The 20,484-nt window shown below is 37.2% G+C and overlaps 1 protein-coding gene across 3 annotated transcripts in view; it reads right to left on the reverse strand.

Moving 5' to 3' along the window:
- Positions 1-3,295: 3,295 nt before the first annotated feature.
- The window catches only part of LOC121426938 (ankyrin and armadillo repeat-containing protein-like), a 35,840-nt gene continuing 18,651 nt past the window's right edge, over positions 3,296-20,484 (reverse strand). For all 3 annotated transcript variants that reach the window (XM_041623358.1, XM_041623355.1, XM_041623356.1), the window contains 13 exons: positions 15,767-15,968; positions 15,018-15,226; positions 14,425-14,529; positions 13,162-13,575; positions 12,354-12,595; positions 11,619-11,769; positions 10,762-10,923; positions 8,146-8,375; positions 7,301-7,459; positions 6,443-6,560; positions 5,493-5,799; positions 4,678-4,727; positions 3,296-4,194 (listed from right to left, as the gene is read on the reverse strand). In XM_041623358.1, coding sequence (XP_041479292.1) covers positions 3,944-4,194; positions 4,678-4,727; positions 5,493-5,799; positions 6,443-6,560; positions 7,301-7,459; positions 8,146-8,375; positions 10,762-10,923; positions 11,619-11,769; positions 12,354-12,595; positions 13,162-13,575; positions 14,425-14,529; positions 15,018-15,226; positions 15,767-15,968 — 2,600 coding nt within the window. In that variant the 3' untranslated portion in view covers positions 3,296-3,943. The remainder of the gene's footprint in view (positions 4,195-4,677; positions 4,728-5,492; positions 5,800-6,442; positions 6,561-7,300; positions 7,460-8,145; positions 8,376-10,761; positions 10,924-11,618; positions 11,770-12,353; positions 12,596-13,161; positions 13,576-14,424; positions 14,530-15,017; positions 15,227-15,766; positions 15,969-20,484) is intronic.

Raw genomic sequence — 20,484 nt, forward strand, 5'->3', positions numbered from 1 at the left:
ATGTTAATTACATGTACTTTCCCTTTATTTCAAAGCAAATGCATGCTCCACCATGCAGTGTAGATAATGTACAATGCATACTATCTTTGCTGTACAATGTTCAAATGATATTGTCCACACTTTGTTTGAAGTATGATTATTAATAATGTACAATGCATCTCTTCTTTGCTGTACAATGCTAGAATGCCATTGTCCACACTTGAAGTATGATTATTCATAATTAATAGTTGATAACCATATTATCTGTCATCCAATTTTATAATTTGTTGTCATGTATACTGTAAATATCTTATTTGTAAAAAACCCCTGAAGTATTAGCTGCAGCAGCAGTGGTAGTAGCAGTAGAAGCAGTAGTACATGTAGTAGTAGTAGTAGTACATGTAGTAGTTGTTGTCATAGTGTAAATACATGAAGCTGTATGAGTTGCTAGGAATAAATAGAATGCACCATTTTAACAGATGGTCAATTTTTTTATGGCTTTTGTTTTTATATTTTAATGTTTCAAACAAAAATAAAAATTGCAATAAACATGTATCATTCATTTTGCAATGTACTCTACAACAATGACATTGATCAATAAAAGAAACAGAAACCCCTTTCATGTCGCTTATTCAAGTTTATTTCATTTGCAATAGAAAAGAAAATCCATATTCTGTAATATACAAATATATTTATAAAAAACTTACATTGTGTCCATCAAAATGTTTAAAAAAAGGAAATACTTGCTTTGCAGGCATATATATTTACACATTTTCTTTGTATAGAATGGAATTTCTGATAGAACTATGATACATTATTACAAGACAGTAATTAGGTGATATTCATTCATTAATAATTATATAAAATCTATTTAATGGCAGCAAACGCAAATATATCTTAATGCATATACATTATATTACAATCATTTGCAATTTGTGCATTTCATGATAACTTGTGCACATTTTGCATTCGTATTGTAACATCGCCCCTTTGTAATAATCATAAGAGATTATGTGTACTCAACACCATACAGTATACAAGTATTAATGAAAGTCTGTCTCTTTAAAACTAATTACAAACCTTTTTTTAAACACTAAAGTTTTCCTGGGATGTCACTTGTAGTTCTACTTTATTAATTTGTAATATTCCCTGAATTTAGGATTCATTGTTCAGTAAAATATCCCTCTTTTTTCAATTCTAATAACGGTATATTTACCCAGGGTAGCCAGTTCAGTTCCGAAAACTGTTCTCCCAGCGGGCCCTGCTATTATTACCGTATTACCCCGGCTAAAGCTAGGCTACCTATTCAGGTGCACACAGCTTTTTGAGGAATTACTTCCTGCCGGAACCCATTTACCTCACCTTGGTCGAGTGCAGCACACTGTGGATGAATTCCTTGCTGAAGGAAACAACCATCGCTGGGATTCAAACTCACAACCTTTTGTTTCAAAGTCCAAAGACTAATCCACAGGGCCATGACACTCCACATTCTGACTCACAGCACATGCTATGTAGGAATTATTGTTGAACCCCAAGGAAAAGAAAACCTCTTGAAGACAAACCTTGGGAGCATGTGTATTATGGAATGCACAAATTGTATCAAACATAAAAATATTCAGTTATGATATCAAAGATTTCATCATGTTATACATACGTACATTTTGTATATGCTGCTTCCATTTATATAAAAGCATTGGACGGATACTCGAATAAAAAATTAGGACCATCAAAGTTTGGAATTTATCAAGGTGTGATAGTTCAAAGTCATGTGTAATTCAATAGCTAGAATGGATTACATTTTGATAACATTGCATAATATTACATAGTTCACGACATGAAAGTCATAACTTGATCAGATCAGAACCACCGATTCAGACAAAGTGGCTAGTTGAAGAATGGTAAAAGATAAATGTGACTCGTATCAAGATCAAAATACATACATGTACCTAATCCTGCATGCAAAAGTAACAATTGTAAGGCACAAACCAATGCAAGTACTATACAGCAACAAATCACTTCTGTGTATAAAAAACAAATGACCCGAATGCACAATAAATGCATGACCCCACATGTGATGCACTTGAAGAGATTCTGCATAATATGATCTAAATACATTGCTGGGTTGAGTTCATGTTATAAAGGTACAAGTACGGTATAAACATCATGAATTCCATCCAATAAAGGAATATAAAGATAAAGCTTAAAACATGCTACCCTGTCAACCAAATGTTACAAGAATCTTGCTGGCGTTGTATTAACGCCCCTTTCCAAAATAAGATTATTTCTAAAATTATTTAATGCTGCTGTAAATAAATATGCCTAATATCATAACCTAATTGCAATAAACTTTATGTGTAGAATTAACAAACCACTATAAAATGATAACTAGTCAGTCATCAAACTTCAATTCATATTTTCTTTTTTCATCTCTTCCTCAAATACACTTCTATTTGCATCTATTAAATTTACTTAATATGTAGTTTATACTTAATATGTTCTCTTTAATACAATTCTAAACTATACTTAAAATTCCATTGCACAAATAAGATGCTGCTAGATATATAAACATACAATTGGATGGATCTCTTCTTAATGAATTTCATGTGTGTGCTACCAATGGCTGAATACATGTACTTATTAAAAGACTATTCTATGTGGGATAAAAAAAATGTTCATAACACTCTCTGACATCACATTTCAATAGGGAGTTTTCGCTTCGCGACGCAGATGGGATTAAAAAATATGGTTAATGTAGTTAAGATGCACGTCAGATGACAATGAGCAGCTGTGGGAGATCTTTGTTAAAAACTTGGTGAGCTGGAACAGCAGTTTCATCCTCAGTCTTAGAGATTACAAAAATTTGTAAATACAGTCCGACCTCTCTTATCCGGACACGTTAGGACCAGCACCAATCCGGATAAGTGATGAACGTGATGAAATGTTTGCATTGCGCCCTACTGGAAAATTCCTTGTCTAAGTTCTTTCATTTATTTGGGTAAGATTTTTTCACGATAAACAATGTGGATGTAGGTAGACTATATTAAAAAAATGCATGTAATGAAAGTGAGTTTGCGTAGGATTGAGTTCAGATTGAAATCTCATTTCCCCATGCAGTAGATTGAATAAAAAAAAAAAAAAAAAATCTTGGCAAGTGTGCATCCGGATAGTAGAGATCCGGATAAGGGGAGGCCGGATAAGAGATGTCGGACTGTATATCGTTTATCCAGAGTCCAGGGGGGCGTTTCATCAACATTTTCATCCGACAAGTTGTCAGATTTGACATCTTTCCTTCATTCTGATTGGCTGAGAAGCACTGTTACTATGGTAAATGTCGGATAAAACAGGACTTGTCAGATAAATCGTCCGACAAGTCCTTTCATGAAACGCTCCCCCGGACAAAACTGCTCTTCGATTCATGAAGTTTTGTCAAAGATTTCTTGGTTGATCATTGTCATGAAGGGCATTTTACGATACATTTTATTATGTTCTTTCATCCATCATGTGTTGTGGAGCAAAACCTTCTTAATGCTTTCACATGGCATTAATTAAGTATTGTTCACACACGAGTCAATTGCAAAACAAACAAAAAACAATACAATAAGGCAAAACAAATATAAAAAGGCATTACACTGCACAAACAATGCAGAGTATAACACATTATTACCAGGGGGCCGTTTCGTAAAGCTGTTCGTAAGTTAAGAACGACTTTACGAACGACTGGTGATCCTTTCTTACGCACTAAACCATCTCCGATTAAACCATTATACCAGTATATACCATTTACCACAAGAAATGATCACCAGTCGTTCTTAAAGTGGCTCTTAACTTACGAACAGCTTTATGAAACACCCACCAGTATTACTAAATGTGCTATTTGAGCACAAGATTTCAATACAGGCAGGTTAAGAGACAGGTTGAAATGACACACAAATGACTTCAAGAAACAAGGGGAGAATCCTATCGCTTAGTCCCAAGCTACCTTTGTATTTGTCGACTTAGCCGGTGACACGTTACCCTCCTCTATCTTGACCCTGCGTCCGTTGCCCTGGGCGATGACCTTAGGGGTGATGACCTTTGGAGTACGGACCTGACGGGAGCGGACCGGTGCCGAGGTTGACCTTGGGGGCGGTTTACCCGATTTGGAGGAAGCTGCTGTGGTGGGACGGCTGTTGAAACCCATGGTCGTGTTTGGTCGACTATGTTGCCTGCTTGAGCCTATAATGAAAATACACAAATACAAGGATTAAGAAACGGTGGAGATTAGCTTTTCTTGTTCAGTGTCATGATAAATTTGTGAATTTCATAACACATGCTGCAAGTTGAGCCCTTCTTATTGTAAATTCACTCACATGTATGTGTTAATTTCGAGTAATTGGTTGGCCAAAGTGTTCTCAATACTATCCACTAATCGGTGTTTCTCTTTCAACGTGATCATCAACCTCACAATAATACTGCAAGAACATTTATAAGTGGAATATTATAACAGTCAAACCTCTAGCAACGACCTGCGTAGGAGGGCCACCCATCTCTACAGACCAAGGTATCCCTTGAATAATTTTCCCCAATAACACATCTAGGGGAGCATACTGTCCATAAAGACTGATGTATTTGCCTCCTGGGTGGTCTTTATATATAGTGCAGGCTTCGCTGTATTTCAAATAATGTTTGGGTTTGTAATAGCCACTTGGTAGTTCTTACCTCTTGGTCTTGGTGGAGGTACAGCTGATGGTCCTCCATGCTTCTCCAAGCTGATAAAAAAGAGAATAAATACACAGGCATGAAACAGAAAAATATTGATAAGAGGAAAATTGATGCTTGTGAGAGAGCATAGTGACCAAACCTCCTGGGATGGGTACAACAGAAAAATTGCAATTTCAGGAAACATATTTGGAATTTATAACATTTATAGAGGGTATAATAACAGGTTACTAAAAAGGAACAACCATCTTTTCAGGAAAACTATAAAAAACATCCTACCACCCTTAAATCAGGGTCCCGTTTCATAAAGACTTGTTATAGTAACAAATTTACTGTTGGCCAATCAGATTGAAGGATTTGAGTAGCTTTAAACTATAACTGTAGATTTGTTATTGCAACAAGTTTTATGAAACGGACCCCAGATGGTACTTCGCGAGTGCAAGCACCACTGAGACGGTCAAATATACCGGAGCATTGGTCGATTCTCAAGATCTGGCCTTTATTTGTCATATAAAAATTTGATTCATAAAAAGTTCATCTAACCGAATACACCAAGTAGTATTACACTGAGTGGATGTTAGAAATGGGTATAGCTTAACTAGCCTCAGTGAAAGTTTGATTGGTGATATGGTCTAAACGACAAGAAAACCAAATGACTAGTTCATGACTGGTTGAAGATGAATTAGAATTAAAATGTCAGAGGAAGTCCTACGGAGAGAAGATGAAGAGGGTGTAGATCAAGTATCAATGAACTGTGCACACCCCAATTAATCAAATATGCACCAAGAATCACTCTCCAAGTTTATACACCATACCTTAGAGCCGGTAGTCCAACAACCTGTTGTCTTCTGAACTCCTCAGTGAAGTCTTCAGAGATCTTGCCATCTTTATCCAGGTTGTCCATCAGCTTCTGGAAGAGACCCGGCGTGTTCCTGGTGGCGATCAGCAAAAGCCGCGTCGCCGTCCTGTTGAATGTCAGATAGCCAAGGGCCACTGCCGAGGAGCTACGGACTTCGATGTTGTCGGAGTTGAGGTGGTTGATGAGGATATCGACAGCACCGGATGTGATCATGGCATCGGGTATACCCGCCCTGGTATGGGCAAGACTGGCAAGGAGGCTCCCTGATTGAGGAAAGTTTTTATCATTAAATGTACTGTAGGAAAGGAAATATGCTGATTAATAGCTTAATGATGGATACGATCATACAGTGGAAAATTATAGGGTGTTGCAAGAACTTCAATTCCAAATGAAGTAAATGTAAAAAAAAAATCAAGTGAAATCTGGCAGTTGATTTGCATTCAAATGACACTCAACTGTTTTGCAAAATGCCCAATTAGTGTAAAAAATAACCCGTGTTTAAAACACCCAGTTTTCACTTGTATTACATGTTTCAATTAACAATCTAAGAACTTGGTGGATTTTCGATTCTACACTCTTCACATTTAAATTTAATGCTTTCATCATTTTGAAGATCAGGAATATACCTGTATCACACATTTCAATTCTGTTTAATAACCTTATCAGCCAGTTATCAATCCAATGCACGCATTACACAAACTTTGTTTGAAGTTAATTGGTCAATAATCAATCAAAATAAATTCAAACACAAATTTCTAATACTTGGCTTGAATCATATGAATAAGATTACATGGTTGATCTGAAAGAGTCAGAATTTTTCTATACACGAACAGGATTTGAACAGTCATCTAGAATTGAGAAAGTTAGCAATACTGATTTTTCTACTAAAAAACTAGAATATCTTACCTGCAAGGATAACAGTGTTTTGATTCTCAGACTTGAGTAATCCCACCAGCCTTGTTACTCCTTCAGCTGACAATGATACCTGATCCCTGTCAACGATTACACGGGCCAGAACCACAATCTGAAAGATTTAAAGTCAATTTTACATTAATCCATGAAAAAGGATCTCTGATACATGGGTCCCCAGCAAGCATATTCATTCATAAAAAGGTAGTTGTTTACAGCCAGGGAAATAATGACAATCAGATGATGACAAAATGAAGAAAGGTCAATAATGAATGCACTTCACTGCAAAGGGTGCTAAATTCATGCTTGAATTATCGAAGAAATATGCATAGTCCATGATTTTCTACCCATGGAAGTTTAGACCTCTTTTGTGAATTGGATTCAAAGTTGAGCTGATAAATGGCATCACTCATACACACCCCACACACATACAATTCAATGACCTCTCTTTGACCTATGACCTGACCGACCTGAAAGGCAGCATGAGCTTGATGACGTCATACTCAGACACTAAGAAACATTGGAAGCTTGAAGTCCTAATCCCTCCCGATTCCAGTATGTTAATTAGGACTCATATTTATAGCTGATACATATCAACTATTGCATACACACACACACACACATACACATGGTTCAATGGCCTCACTTTCACCTTTGACCTGACTGACCTGAAAAGCAGCATGGGCTTGATGACTATCATCCTCAGACTCCAAGAAACATTGGAAGCTTGAAGTCCTGATCCCTCCCAATTCCAGTATATAAATTAGGACCCATATACTTAGCTGATGAATAGCAACAATTCCATACACACACACATGATTCAATGGCCTCACTTTCACCTTTGACCTGACTGACCTGAAAAGCAGCATGGGCTTGATGACTATCATCCTCGGACTCCAAGAATCTCTGGAAGTTTGACATCCTGATCCCTCCTGCTTCCCGTATGTTGTACTGCTGGCTGGTGTTGTTGAAGGCAAAGGTGGACAGGGCTGTTCCTGCTTTCAGACGAACACTCTGGGTTGGTGAGAAAAATATTGAAAAAAGAAAAATAAAATCTGTAAATGCTACACTGTTCAAAGGAAGCCGTGACATTTATTGGGAAATGACTTTTAAGTATATGAGAAGACCATTTGATTGGATATGATCTGATCGGATTTTGTTGTTTTCTTCTCCATTTACAAGTACTTCATTTAAATAATACATATTTTTTTAAATAACATAAATACCATTATTTTATGACATTGACTATAGATTTAGTGTTCAAGAAATGTATTTTTAATCATAACAAACATACACGTAATATGGTTAGTACTTTTTGACATGAATCATAGATTTAGTGTACAAAACATGGCATATCGATATCATTCCAGTGCCTAACCGAGAAGTGCAACAAATTAAAACTTTATCCCCCCCCCAAAAAAAAAAAAAAATGGGAAAACTAGGGTCACAACTATGGAAGGCCAGAAACCCCAACATGTAGAATGCATATTAACAATCAAAGTGTATTCTGAATATGATGTTATGTTCTCTTGCATGCATCATTGTGTCAACAAGTGTGCTCCTTGTTCCCAAAAGAATGTTGTATACATTTCCTATATATGCAGAGTTATGACAACGATGGATTTCCAGAGTTGAGCTTGATGGATCAATTGCAGCTCTTTGTAAGACAAGGCCACTGTTTTCTTTACCCAGCTTCTCACCTCATCCTTTTCATTCATCAGCTGGAGCAGCAGATGGATGCTGAACATCGGTTCCTCTTCGAGAAGCTTCTGGTTGCTACGGTTACCGAGGATGATAGCCCCAAGGGTGACGGCGATCTCCACCTTGATGTGAGGGTTTGAGGAGGAGCGCAGGAGACCCACGAGGGTACCGATGGCCCCCTCTTCAGCGATCTTGTTCTGGGTGACAGGGTTGTTCCGGTTGGCCACACCTGGTTGAAGGAAGCCCAAACCAACATTCACTCATAGAAAGTACACAAAGTATTGTGTGATTGAAGAGCTCTGTGTATCATTGCCAACAATTTTGTTTAAAAAGTCAATGGGGTATGAAACTACAAAAAAACAAATGTTACAGAGGAGAGAGATATTTTGTTATTCCCTTTTGCAAGACTTGTAGTTGTAGGACCCCTTTACATAAAATGAGAATCCCATTACTTAAATGGAAAAAAAAATCATGATGTAAAATGAAAACCTTCAAGTTGGAAGACTTGTAGTTAAAAAATAATTACAATAATAACTGTGTCGAGAACCCCATTAAATGAAATGAGAATCTCATTTCTTAAATAGAAAAAAAATGATGTAAAATGAAAACCCCATTACATAAAGTTGATTTCACCTAGACTTTACCTAGATAGAGTATCCCAAGAGCATTGAAGACAGTCATGAAAACCCCATTCCATAAAATGAAAATCCCAATGCAAAAAAGTGACAATCCCATTACATCACTACATCATACATGTACCTATACACAGTGTCCCATTGGCAGGGATTACCATCATGCAACTCCCATTACACAAAATAATGCAATACATGCATCAATTGAAAAAAAAAATCCCATTACATAAAGTGAGATCCCCACTACATGAAATTGAGATTAGCTAGTTCTTATCTATACAGACTGTCCTAAGAGCATTGGAGTTCTTGAGAACTCCATTAAATATTTCTTATTTCCTATTCTATTTGAATTTTTCCTATTTCTTTTTAATTCAACTGGTTTAAGCTCAAGTTATTATTATCATTTTGATTGGTATATATGCTATGTAATGACAAGAATATTTATTAGGAGGCTGCACTCTACAAGCTGCGCTTTTTAGCAGCCTCCTCCATTTCCAACCTGATAAGTAGTAATCTTGAATATAATTTTTATACACGGATACTTGAAATATGTTTTGTTATTTATATGTCAAAATGTACAAAACAAACTGCAATTGTTGAACAAGTGGAATGCCTCTGGCCGTCTCACCTGCATCACGCGGTTCAATATAGCAGCAGTGCTGACTTTGCATACTACTCTAACTCGCACAAGATGTTCAGTGATACATGGTTACTCTTATGTCCTCTTTTTATGAACTAGACCAATAAACTTACAGAGATATGATGGTTATTCAACAAAAAACCCCAACATGGCCAAAGTTCATTGACCTTACATGACCTTTGACCTTGATCATGTGACCTGAAACTGGAACAGGATGTTCAGTGATACTTGATTACTCTTATGTACAAGTTTCATGAATCAGATCCATAAACTTTCAAAGTTATGATGGTAATTCAACAGATACACCCAATTCGGCTAAAGTTCATTGACCTTTGACCTTGGACATGTGACCTGAAACACGCACAGGATGTTCAGTGATACTTGATTACTCTAATGTCCAAGTTTAACGAACTAGACCAATAAACTTTCAAAGTTATGATGGGAATTCAACAGATACCCCCGATTCGGCCAAAGTTCATTGACCCTAAATGACCTTTGACCTTAATCATGAGACCTGAAACTTGCACAAAATGTTCAGTGATGCTTAATTACTATTATGTCCAAGTTTCATGAATCAGATCCATAAACTTTCAAAGTTATGATGGGAATTCAACAGATATCCCCAAATCGGCCAAAGTTCATTGACCCTAAATGACCTTTGACCTTGATCATGTGACCTGAAACTTGCACAAAATGTTCAGTGATGCTTGATTACTATTATGTCCAAGTTTCATGAATCAGATCCATAAACTTTCAAAGTTATGATGGGAATTCAACAGATATCCCCAATTCGTCCAAAGTTCATTGACCCTAAATGACCTTTGACCTTGGTCATGTGACGTGAAACTCATGCAGGATGTTCATTGATACTTGATTAACCTTATGTTCAAGTTTCATGAACTAGGTCCATATATTTTCTAAGTTATGATGACATTTCAAAAACTTAACCTCAGGTTAAGATTTCGATGTTGATTCCTCCAACATGGTCTAAGTTCATTGACCCTAAATGACCTTTGACCTTGGTCATGTGACATGAAACTCTAATAGGATGTTCAGTAATACTTGATTAACCTTATGGCCAAGTTTTATTAACTAGGTCCATATACTTTCTAAGTTATGATGTCATTTCAAAAACTTAACCTCAGGTTAAGATTTGATGTTGACGCCGCCGCCGCCGTCGCCGTCGGAAAAGCGGCGCCTATAGTCTCACTTTGCTTCGCAGGTGAGACAAAAACGAAAAAAATAGAAATCAAATCAAATAAAAATACCAATGCAAAAAGCAAAAATCCCATTACACAAAATAAGGGCCCCATTACAGGAAAATTAGATCATCTAGGTCTTACCTATACAGAGTGTCCCAAGAGCCTTGATTACCGTCATGAGAACCCTTTCTATCGTTTTAGTGGAGCGTAAGATACGAACCAGGGGAAGAATTCCATTCTCCTTCTTGATTTCATTCTGATTGTCGAAACTTTCTCTCGTCAATGCAATCATTGCCTTGCAGGCTGAAATAAAAAGAAAAATAGCAAAGAAATAAGAATAAAGTCTGTATATAATGCACTCTGTAAGGTTTGTTGGTTCACTACTCTATAAATAAGTTTTACATATACAATCTATAACAAATCCCTCAACTGATGTATATGGCAGGGGTGAAAGATAATAACTGATTCCTGTAACACAAAGGTTAGCGATTGATCGTACGCTTGATTTTCACGGTTGATTGTACTTTGTAGTCAATGGAATCAATCATAGAAAACGGTTCTACGATCATTGCTAAGCTTTGTGTTACGGGCCCCTGAACCATTAAACTGACATCTCAAGATAATCATCAAAGGTCATTTGAGTAGCTCAAGTAGCATATTACAGACATTTTAATGCCTTAGCCTCATGAGCAAATTGACTCTGCTCATTACAGGATATACTATACTGACTGGAAAATGTGCCAGCAACTTATGCAGGCAAGATGGAATCCAATAAACATGGAAAGTCATTAGTTTATTTTCTGTGAGGATCAACTTGCTCGACTAGTCTAACCTTCTTGAGTTGCTACCCATTCTTTATCCTCTATACAATTCATATAGCAACATCTGAAAATAAATACATGAATTGAACTGATTTTAATATAAGAGATAATAAGCAGAATGTAGTGATTAATAAGCTTGATTTACACGGCATATCCAATCAATTTCATTTCACTTACCCACATACTGTAATCTTTCTGACTTGACGATAAGATCGATGATACCACTGATACCAATGTATTGAGCTATCTCCTTCTGTTGTCTCCTTGTGTTTCCTGCCAAAGCCCACAAGGAGCAAGCAGCCTGCTCCTTCACATCTAAAGCCCAGAACTACATAAAAAAAAAAAACATTTGATTAAGATCTTATACTATAAAAGTGATTTATACATGATAATATCATCTAATATCATTATTATTACATAACAATATCATCAATTTGTAAAGAAATGCATGAACAAATAGAATTATCATCAACATAGGGCTTATAAGACATTTTGCTTTTCATCATTTGCCTGTGCAATATCAGTGTGCATTGCAAGATGAAAAGAAATCGACCAAATTTCCTATAAATTGCTATGCAATACTGTGCCATATCACATGGTCTAATGAATAATGATCACTAAAAACAATCATAATATCTGAACACTGCTTTTCTTCATGGGATACCAAAACAAGTCTAATCCCTACAGCCAACAATGCACCCGTCTTAATTCATGCAATTTCTCAGAACACATGGAATATTTCTGGTATTGCATGGGTGTCGATCCGCTCACGCTTTCTATTCATTAGAGGGGGATGGCGCTTTGTATCATCATGAAATATCCCCCCCCAGATGAATAGAACTTTTGGCAGATACAGTACATTGTGATATCACATTCTAGACCATGCAATATACTAGTAACAGACTGACTCACCGTTAGAAGTTTGATAAGAGCTCCCGGAGCGTGTAGATCAAGTATGGCCCTCTGAGAGTCGGGATTGCTCTCGCCGAGAGACTCTAAGGCCGCAGCGGCTTTGACCTGCACCTTGATGTTATGACACTTGATGAGCTTGACCAGCGGCTCAACCGCTCCCTCTGCGATGACAGCATTCTGGTTGTCATGGTGACCGTAAGTGAGGGCTGCGAGGGCAGCAGCTGAAGCCTCCTTCAGTTCATCTGAAAAGGCAGAAGAAGGTAAACGTTGGAAAGGGGGACAGAATATGTTAGGATAGATATAAACAAGGGAATGGGCACCAGATTGAAGAAAATAAACACTGGATATACATGGAAATGAGAATGATCATGAATGGGCATGAAACTACTCAAGAATATAATATATGAAAGTAAAAGCATATTGGATGTTTTTTTATACTTTTTAAAGCATAAGTAAGATTCATGGGTGTTTTGGCTAAGTGGATAAGTCTTTAAATAAGACTTTAAACCGCTACAGCTGGAGTTCATTCTCTACCTGGGTGTAGTAAATATGGTACCTTAAATATGCAGTGATGAGAAACATTTTATCAAGCACTGAATAGATATTGCAAATCATTATTAACTCTGTGATTAAAAAACAGTAGGGGTCATGAAGGTCCAAAATGACTCTTGATACTCCAGTCACACAAGCAATACTGACTCCAAACAAACAAAGGTATTAAGACTTTACCAATGACATGCCCTTATTCAGTTTTGTTGGTGTGGCTGTAGCAGAAAAAAGAAGAATTTGTTCCGAAGACGATTCTTACCAGAATTGACTGTAAGAAACTCCACCAAAGGCGCAATTCCACCATGCTTGGACACCAGTGTCTGATTCTCGTGATGATCGAGACAGAGCACCCGGACAGCGTTGACTGCTTGCTTGAGGACATCCTCAAGTTCTGAATCCAGGAGATGGATGAGGGGCGGGACACCACCCTCCCGACTGAACTCCGTCTGGTGGTCATCGTAGGCGCCCATGTCGGCTACGATGATGGCCGTCCGGGACTGGATGTCGTCTCGGTTGGAGGCCAGGAGCTTGATGAGGGTGGGGATTCCCCCTGCTTCGGCGATGGCGTGGCAGATTGGTTCGTTGCAGGACATATTGCACAGGACTGCGGCTCCAAGGGACTGCATCTCGGGGGATTTCATCTGAAGGATCTTCACCAAGGCTGGGATACCATCTGGGAAGTATGTCAAGAAGAAATTTCTTAAGATCGACATCTGTTATAAGCTACTAAAACCCTTGGATTTCATTGGGTGAGGGGTAAATCATTGAGAAGAAACATACTTCATGAAATGCTCTCCTGATCAAACAAATAAATCATGGACAATAGCAACTGGAGGACCAATTAGCCAATGGAGACTTTTTTTACTGCTACCCTTTATTTACCACATAATCAATGTTGTAAGAAAAGTTTTTGCCAAGGCCTGTCAGATTTATTTATAAAGTTTCTATAAATTCAATTATTTTTCTACCTATGCTTATGAATAATGTCTCTTTTGTAGGAAGTTTTTCTTTAGAATGAATACATTGAAATTGATATGTAGGGTTAAAAAAGAGGTAAAATATTCCATTATTTTTCCCACAATGTGAGCTTGGCATCTTTAAAGGTAAATTCCAGTTCTGGTAACGATCTCAAAATGACTTTTTACAGAATCTAATATAATGACCACCCAAGTGTCTGTTTGTATATAAATAAAAAAATATGTGCCAAAGGATTCTGGAAGAAATCGTGTAATTGCTGAGAAATAAGCAAAATAAACGCGGATTCGGTCACTTCTTTCGGGTCTTTATTCCAGCAATAATAATACACTGTCCCACATGCGCCTATCTCTGTTGGCGATTTTCAGTGTGATCGCATTTCAGCTTAGATTTTAAAATTTCACAAAGTTCAGTTTATGTAACTTTACCAGATCTATGTAGATCCACAATGATATAGTCATACTTAGCCTTGGTTTTACAGACTTTCTCACGAAATTAGTGTTTTACTGCTACTACTATCATTTAGCTTTAAAAATGACTGACTTACTAGCTTCCAATATAGCCTTCCAGTGATGTTTACCAGATGTTGTAAGAACCTCTAGAGATCGAACAGCACTGTCTTTCTTCCGGAAATCTGTTGAATTCAACATCTCTGTTTTATAGGAGACAAAAAAATAGAATTTCATATATGAATACATGGAAAACCCAAGTCCATGATAACCCATATTGAGTAAATCAAGAAACAGAATGATTTTGCGTAAATCAAAACGAGGATTTCGGTCAATTTTTAATTCATTTTGGAGGAATTCTGGGATAAATTACACACAAGATATGCTCATGTAACAATATCCAATGATTTATGTATTATGCAAGAAAATTGACAATGTGACTCATTTGAGACCCTGGACATAGATGCCATGGCTAAGATTTGAACCCTTGACCATCGGATTAGAAGACAAGAACCAGTACAGCCAGACCACAGGCCCATAGTACAAAGCTTAGCAATCATCGTACAACTTAACGACAGATTGCACATATTACAATTTAAAATGAAGTGTAAAAATCAGGCGTACGATTAATTGCTAACCTTTGTCTTACGGGACCCAGGGCACACCCACAGAATCAAGAATGACCACTTACCAACGAGAGTCTTCCAGACTGGTGCATCCTTGTGATTCCATTCAATGAAGAACTCTAGGACATAGGTGTGGAACCTTAGAGCAGCCAGGTGAACCATGTTGTTCTTCTCCATGTCCGTCTTGAGGATCTTCGCACCTAGCTCTATCAGGATCTTGACCGACTCTAAGGCCCCGCTGCTGGCAGCTAGTAGCAGAGGGGTCTGTCGCAACCTGTCAAGGGGAAAGATGTAGGTTGATCTTTGAGAATATGAACTTCTTTATTTAAGAGTTTATTTCAATCTCCGGACATTTGCACCAAGTTCAATCACGATCTTGACCGAGTCTTGACTGGTGGTTGATAGGAGCAGTGGGGTCTGCCGAAACCTTTCACAGGGGAAAGGTTGGGGTTAATCTTTTAATATCAAGGCTTTTTTTTTAGTTTCATCATCTCAGGATCTTGACTATGCTGATCTTTAAGAATAAGGATTTATTTCTTTAAGAACTTATTTTCATTTCAGGATGTTTGCACAGTTATCTCAGGATCTTTGAACTTCCCACTGCAGGCAGCTAGGAGCTGCGGGTTTGCCATCAACTGGCAAAGAAAAGGCGTTAGGTTGATCCATCGTTTAGAATAAAGTAATTTTAATTTCAGGATCGTGACCGACTCTCTAGGGCCCCGCTGCTTGCAGCTAGGAATATTTGTGCCTGCTGCAGCCTGTCAGAGGAAATGATTTAGGTCGTAGCTACATGAAGGAGCTGAATTTCACTTACTTATCCCACGTTTCCAGTTCCATCTGGTCTTCAAACTTCCTAATGAACATCCTAACGATGGGAGCGTGGTTGTAGAAGGATGCATGGTGTATCGCTGCCCAGCCAGCATTGTCAGCACTCACCATATCGCCATGGTTACTCACCATCAACAGGGCGGCATCCAAGCTTCCACTCTTGGCTGCAAGATGAAGGGGAGTGGTGCCTGGGGAAATAGAGAGAGCAGGAAAGTTGGATAATGTGCTTGATGGCTAATGAACTTGCTAAAACGAAGTTCACATGTAAAAAGAAAAATTGATAAAACACCCTTGTTTTGTAAAAAAGGTGTTTGAAAAAGTATTAGCTGAAAGAAAATTGATACAATTCTTTTGTAAAGAGTGTTTAAAAAAATATTTGTTTATAGTTTCATCTGAAAAAAAACGTATGTAAAAAGTATTTGAAAAAAAGTGCTTTTAGAAAGAAAAGTGATACAGAAAATTGATAAAAGTCAAAAAGTTATTTGAAAAAAGTATTTGTCTCAAATTTATCTGTTAAGAAAGTGAGATATTCTGGGTTTTGTTAATTTTACCTGAAAAGTAAGAATACACAATGTCAAGATTCAAAGAAGAAAAAAAAAAAAGTTTGAAAATTACTGATGGGGCCACCCTACTAGATAAATATTTTCAACATTTGAATAAATACAAAAAGAGCATAGGCCTACTGATGAAACATTTCTGCAAATATCAATACACATGTAGTCGAGGGAGGTATGTGACTAGTACAGTTTCCCTGTATACGTTTGGTTCTTAAATTCATAATATGAAATCATTCTTACAACAAACTCAATATTATATAATAGTTTAAAGGAAGTTTCCTTGTGCAACTATTAAAAACTTCCTCTAGAAAGCTATTAATAAACCAAACACTTTCAAATTCCTCAACAAATCAATCAACCATAACAAAAGAAAATAAAAAAGGAGATACAGTACCAACTCGCATTTACCAAATTGTGGATTCTTTTATCATCATATAAGGTGCACTTAAAATTAAGAAAAAATGTAGAATTCAAACTCCAAGGCTGAAATTCACATACATATACATGTAGGTGGTTTAAAACCATGGTAAATCTATCAGGATTCCCAGCACTTTGAGAAACCAAAATTCCCTGATTTTTCCCTGATGAAATAAAAAAATTCCCTGATAAATATTCAAACCCATTCCTAGGGTTGCACGTACATGTTTTCTATTTATTGCCGGGAATTACATGTAAAAAACAATTACACAGGCATGTACATGTAATGGCCTCCCTTCTCCCCACCCAGCCATCCTTTCCTCACCTTATACAGAAAGAGACTGATATGCAAGAAAATATAACAGAGTCAGACTGATACCGTGCTTCCGACTTTTGAGCTTATCAAAATTCCCTGACTGGAAAAAGGTAAAATAATTTTCCCTGATGGGCTGGGAACCCTAATGCAGATTTCATTGGCCTATTTCTATGCACATAACGAGAAATTATCCAATGACAAATATCATAAGGTGACTACATGTAATTGATGCTTTTTACTAATGTTACTGCATTAATAAGCATCATGTTTTATGTAAATGATGAACATATAAACATAGTGGGCTCATTTGTGCTGTAGCCTTTAGTAATAAGTAATTCAGCATACTATGACATAAACATACATTCATTATTGGACGCTTTCTTAATTAGGCATAATCGATACAAGAAATCTGCATAGACCATTGTTTCAAACCACATAATTAAAACCACCTTTGTGAATTGGGGCTACAAGGTGCAATGGAGCTACAGATCAGGAAGCCAAGGAGAAATAGACACACAAAAAAGACCCCAAATCGACAGCCTACAAACAAAGTGTGTTGCTTTTTTTTGAAAAGCTCTATAAACCAGAACTCTTCATATTGTAATTAATTCCAGTTGTGTTTTCTGAAAATTTAAATCAATATTTTCCCCCCTTGTGTCTGTTTCACTTTTAGATATCAGATGCCTGATAAGAAATTCACAAATGAAAGAGAGAGAAAATCCCAAAGAAGAAAGAAAATTCACAGGATGCACACAAATCAAATTAAAAGGATAAACAATATAGATGGTGGGAACAACAAACTTTCCAGTTGAGACATCCGAAAAGACAATGTGTAACAATATTGGACTTTGACATAAAAAAAAAGGAAATGAAAATGAAGGAGAAACTTTTCACCAAGTAATGGAAGCAAATCATTTACCCCCACGGAGTCGCCTTCTCCCTATCATGCAATGAGCATTTTCAAAAGAATGGAAACAAGTTATATAAATGTCTTTTAATTACAATTTACTTATACTTGATAATTTATTAATATGCATAATACAAAGAGGTTATAATAAATAAACACATATTCAACATTAATGCATTTGGGTAAACGGTATGTTTTTCTTTCTATACAGACTTTTGGCAATACATTTAATGGTACAGAATACGTCAATTTCGGCAAATATCTGCTTCTGTGAATAGAGACAGACATATTCAGGGAATTACCTTCATTTTTAATCCCCAAAACTGCAGAAAATGATCTTTCCGAGCTACATAGATGTACAGATTACGGTGATTAATACTAATTAGGCAATAGTAATCTAGTCCTCTTTTACACAGACCTTGACACATCTCTTACCGAGATATCACCTGAGACTGACTTGCCTGCACACAATGCAATTTCACATTCTCAGGAGCATGGACAGGGTTCCAAGCTTTTCAAGAAAACAGAATTCCCCGATTTTTCCCTGATGAAGTTTAAAATTTCCCTAATAATTATTTAAAGACAATCCCAGTTTCGCATGTTTTCGAAGTTGTAGCAGTGAATTACATGTATGCTTACAATAATGAAAAACTAATTAGTACCACAATAACCAGTCATTCAATGTATGTTGTTTTGATATGCAACAAAATATAACAGTCTGACTGACTAACATGCTTCATTGAGGCATTTTACCCTGATTTGAGGTATTTTTATCAAATTCCCTGATTTTTCCCTGACTGGAAAAGGTAAAATAATTTTCTCTGATTCCCCTGATAGGCTGGGAACTTTACAATCTCAATAGTTAAACATACTCCATAAACTTTCATATTCTACTGGATTGATTGGTTATTGCAGGTTAAATCTACATTACAGTTTGACAAGAGATTTATTAAAGGAAACCAAAACCCAAGAAGAGAAGTGCTATATTATTCGAAACAGTAAAATAAGAGGAACAATTTAAAACAAGTTTCATCAAAATCGGTTAAAGAATAAGCGAGTTATGGAAGTTTGAAAGTCTTGTTGTACTTTCTATGGGGATCCTCAAATTGGCAAACGTGCTTCAAAATGACTTATCGTGTGGACAACTCTCCATTTGTTTTGTACACATATTTTCAGATTTTGCCCTTTATTTTACATATTTCACGTCACCTCCTCCCGACCTTGACATATCATCGTACGCACCACGAACTGTCCTCTCTGCGCAGATACAGTGCGCTATCGCGCCTCGCGATTTCAACACGAACCGTCCTCTCTGTCGCATTGCCCACTGTGGCATAAATAATTCACTTCAAGAAAATGTAAAGATACAGGATGAAACTTTGGAACCTGAGCTATCAAACAAAGACACCGGTAAATAATTTGCTCTCTTTGTTATAGCGGGATGGAAAATAGAGATTTGTTTGTTTGGGTAAAGAAGTTCGTTCGCCTTCTTCCATTGTTTACATTCCTTAAAGGTGTTGATTTCGTTTGCTAGTTTTTCTGGGCCAGGCTAGCGATTGGAATGTGGAAGTGAAAGAGAGCAAACTGACTGGGTTGCTAGGCGTTCAGGGCTAATAGAAGTCCATTGGAACTTCAGTTATTTTACTACTTTGCTTCTTATTCATGTTCTTCGGCTCGCTTGCATTCTTCAGTGATTAGAGGGGGAGAGAGAGAGAATGTGAACAGGTGTGGAAGCAAGGAGTGTTGGTAATTCCTTGGTGGAAGTGAGCTGTGAGTGGGAGTGGCTGAAGTGACAAGAGTCGCAAAAGAGGATTAATTGACTGAGAGAGTAGTTGGGGGAGTGGTCAAGAGAGTTACGTAAGTAGGAAGAATAATGGAAAGCCGAAGAACTTGAATTTGGAATCGAAGTACACAATAATTAAGTTCCGTTTTATATACTTACATTATAGGCGGATTAATTTCGCGCATTATACCAAAAGTGATAGGGTCGACTTGGGGAAAGGCTTTTTTCGCCACGCGGTGTTTGACCAAAAAGGGGATAAAAAGGGAGTGTTTAGTTGACAAGGGGCAGTTTTTCGTTCCCGATTTGTTTTGCCGCCGTAGGCCATGTCGGTTTAATTTTTGTCTGTCGTCGGTCGTCCAGCCCAGAGATGCGACATTTATTATTATCCAGCATGTAATTTGACTTTGATTTAGAATAAAACCTGATACACAACTTAACTTCATCGAACTTGTCATTCTTTGACTCCCGTCCTTTTTTTGTACGTGGGCAGCGCAAGACGGTGGGCGGCCACCGGCCGTCTTGCAAAGCTGTGCCGCTACAAAATTGGTAGTACGGATGGGGTCGACCGTCATCTTCAGCATGTTCGGGGAACGTTTTAGTCCTTCAGTCTGGTTTTACGCATAAACACAATGTTTATCGGTCATTGAGATAAATTCAACAAGGAGAGCTTCACTTCATGTCACCGGTTCCGGCTTATTTTTTGTTCGAGGATGTGAATTATGAT

Source organism: Lytechinus variegatus, chromosome 13, assembly GCF_018143015.1.
Source record: "Lytechinus variegatus isolate NC3 chromosome 13, Lvar_3.0, whole genome shotgun sequence".
NCBI classification, from domain to species: Eukaryota; Metazoa; Echinodermata; class Echinoidea; order Temnopleuroida; family Toxopneustidae; genus Lytechinus; species Lytechinus variegatus.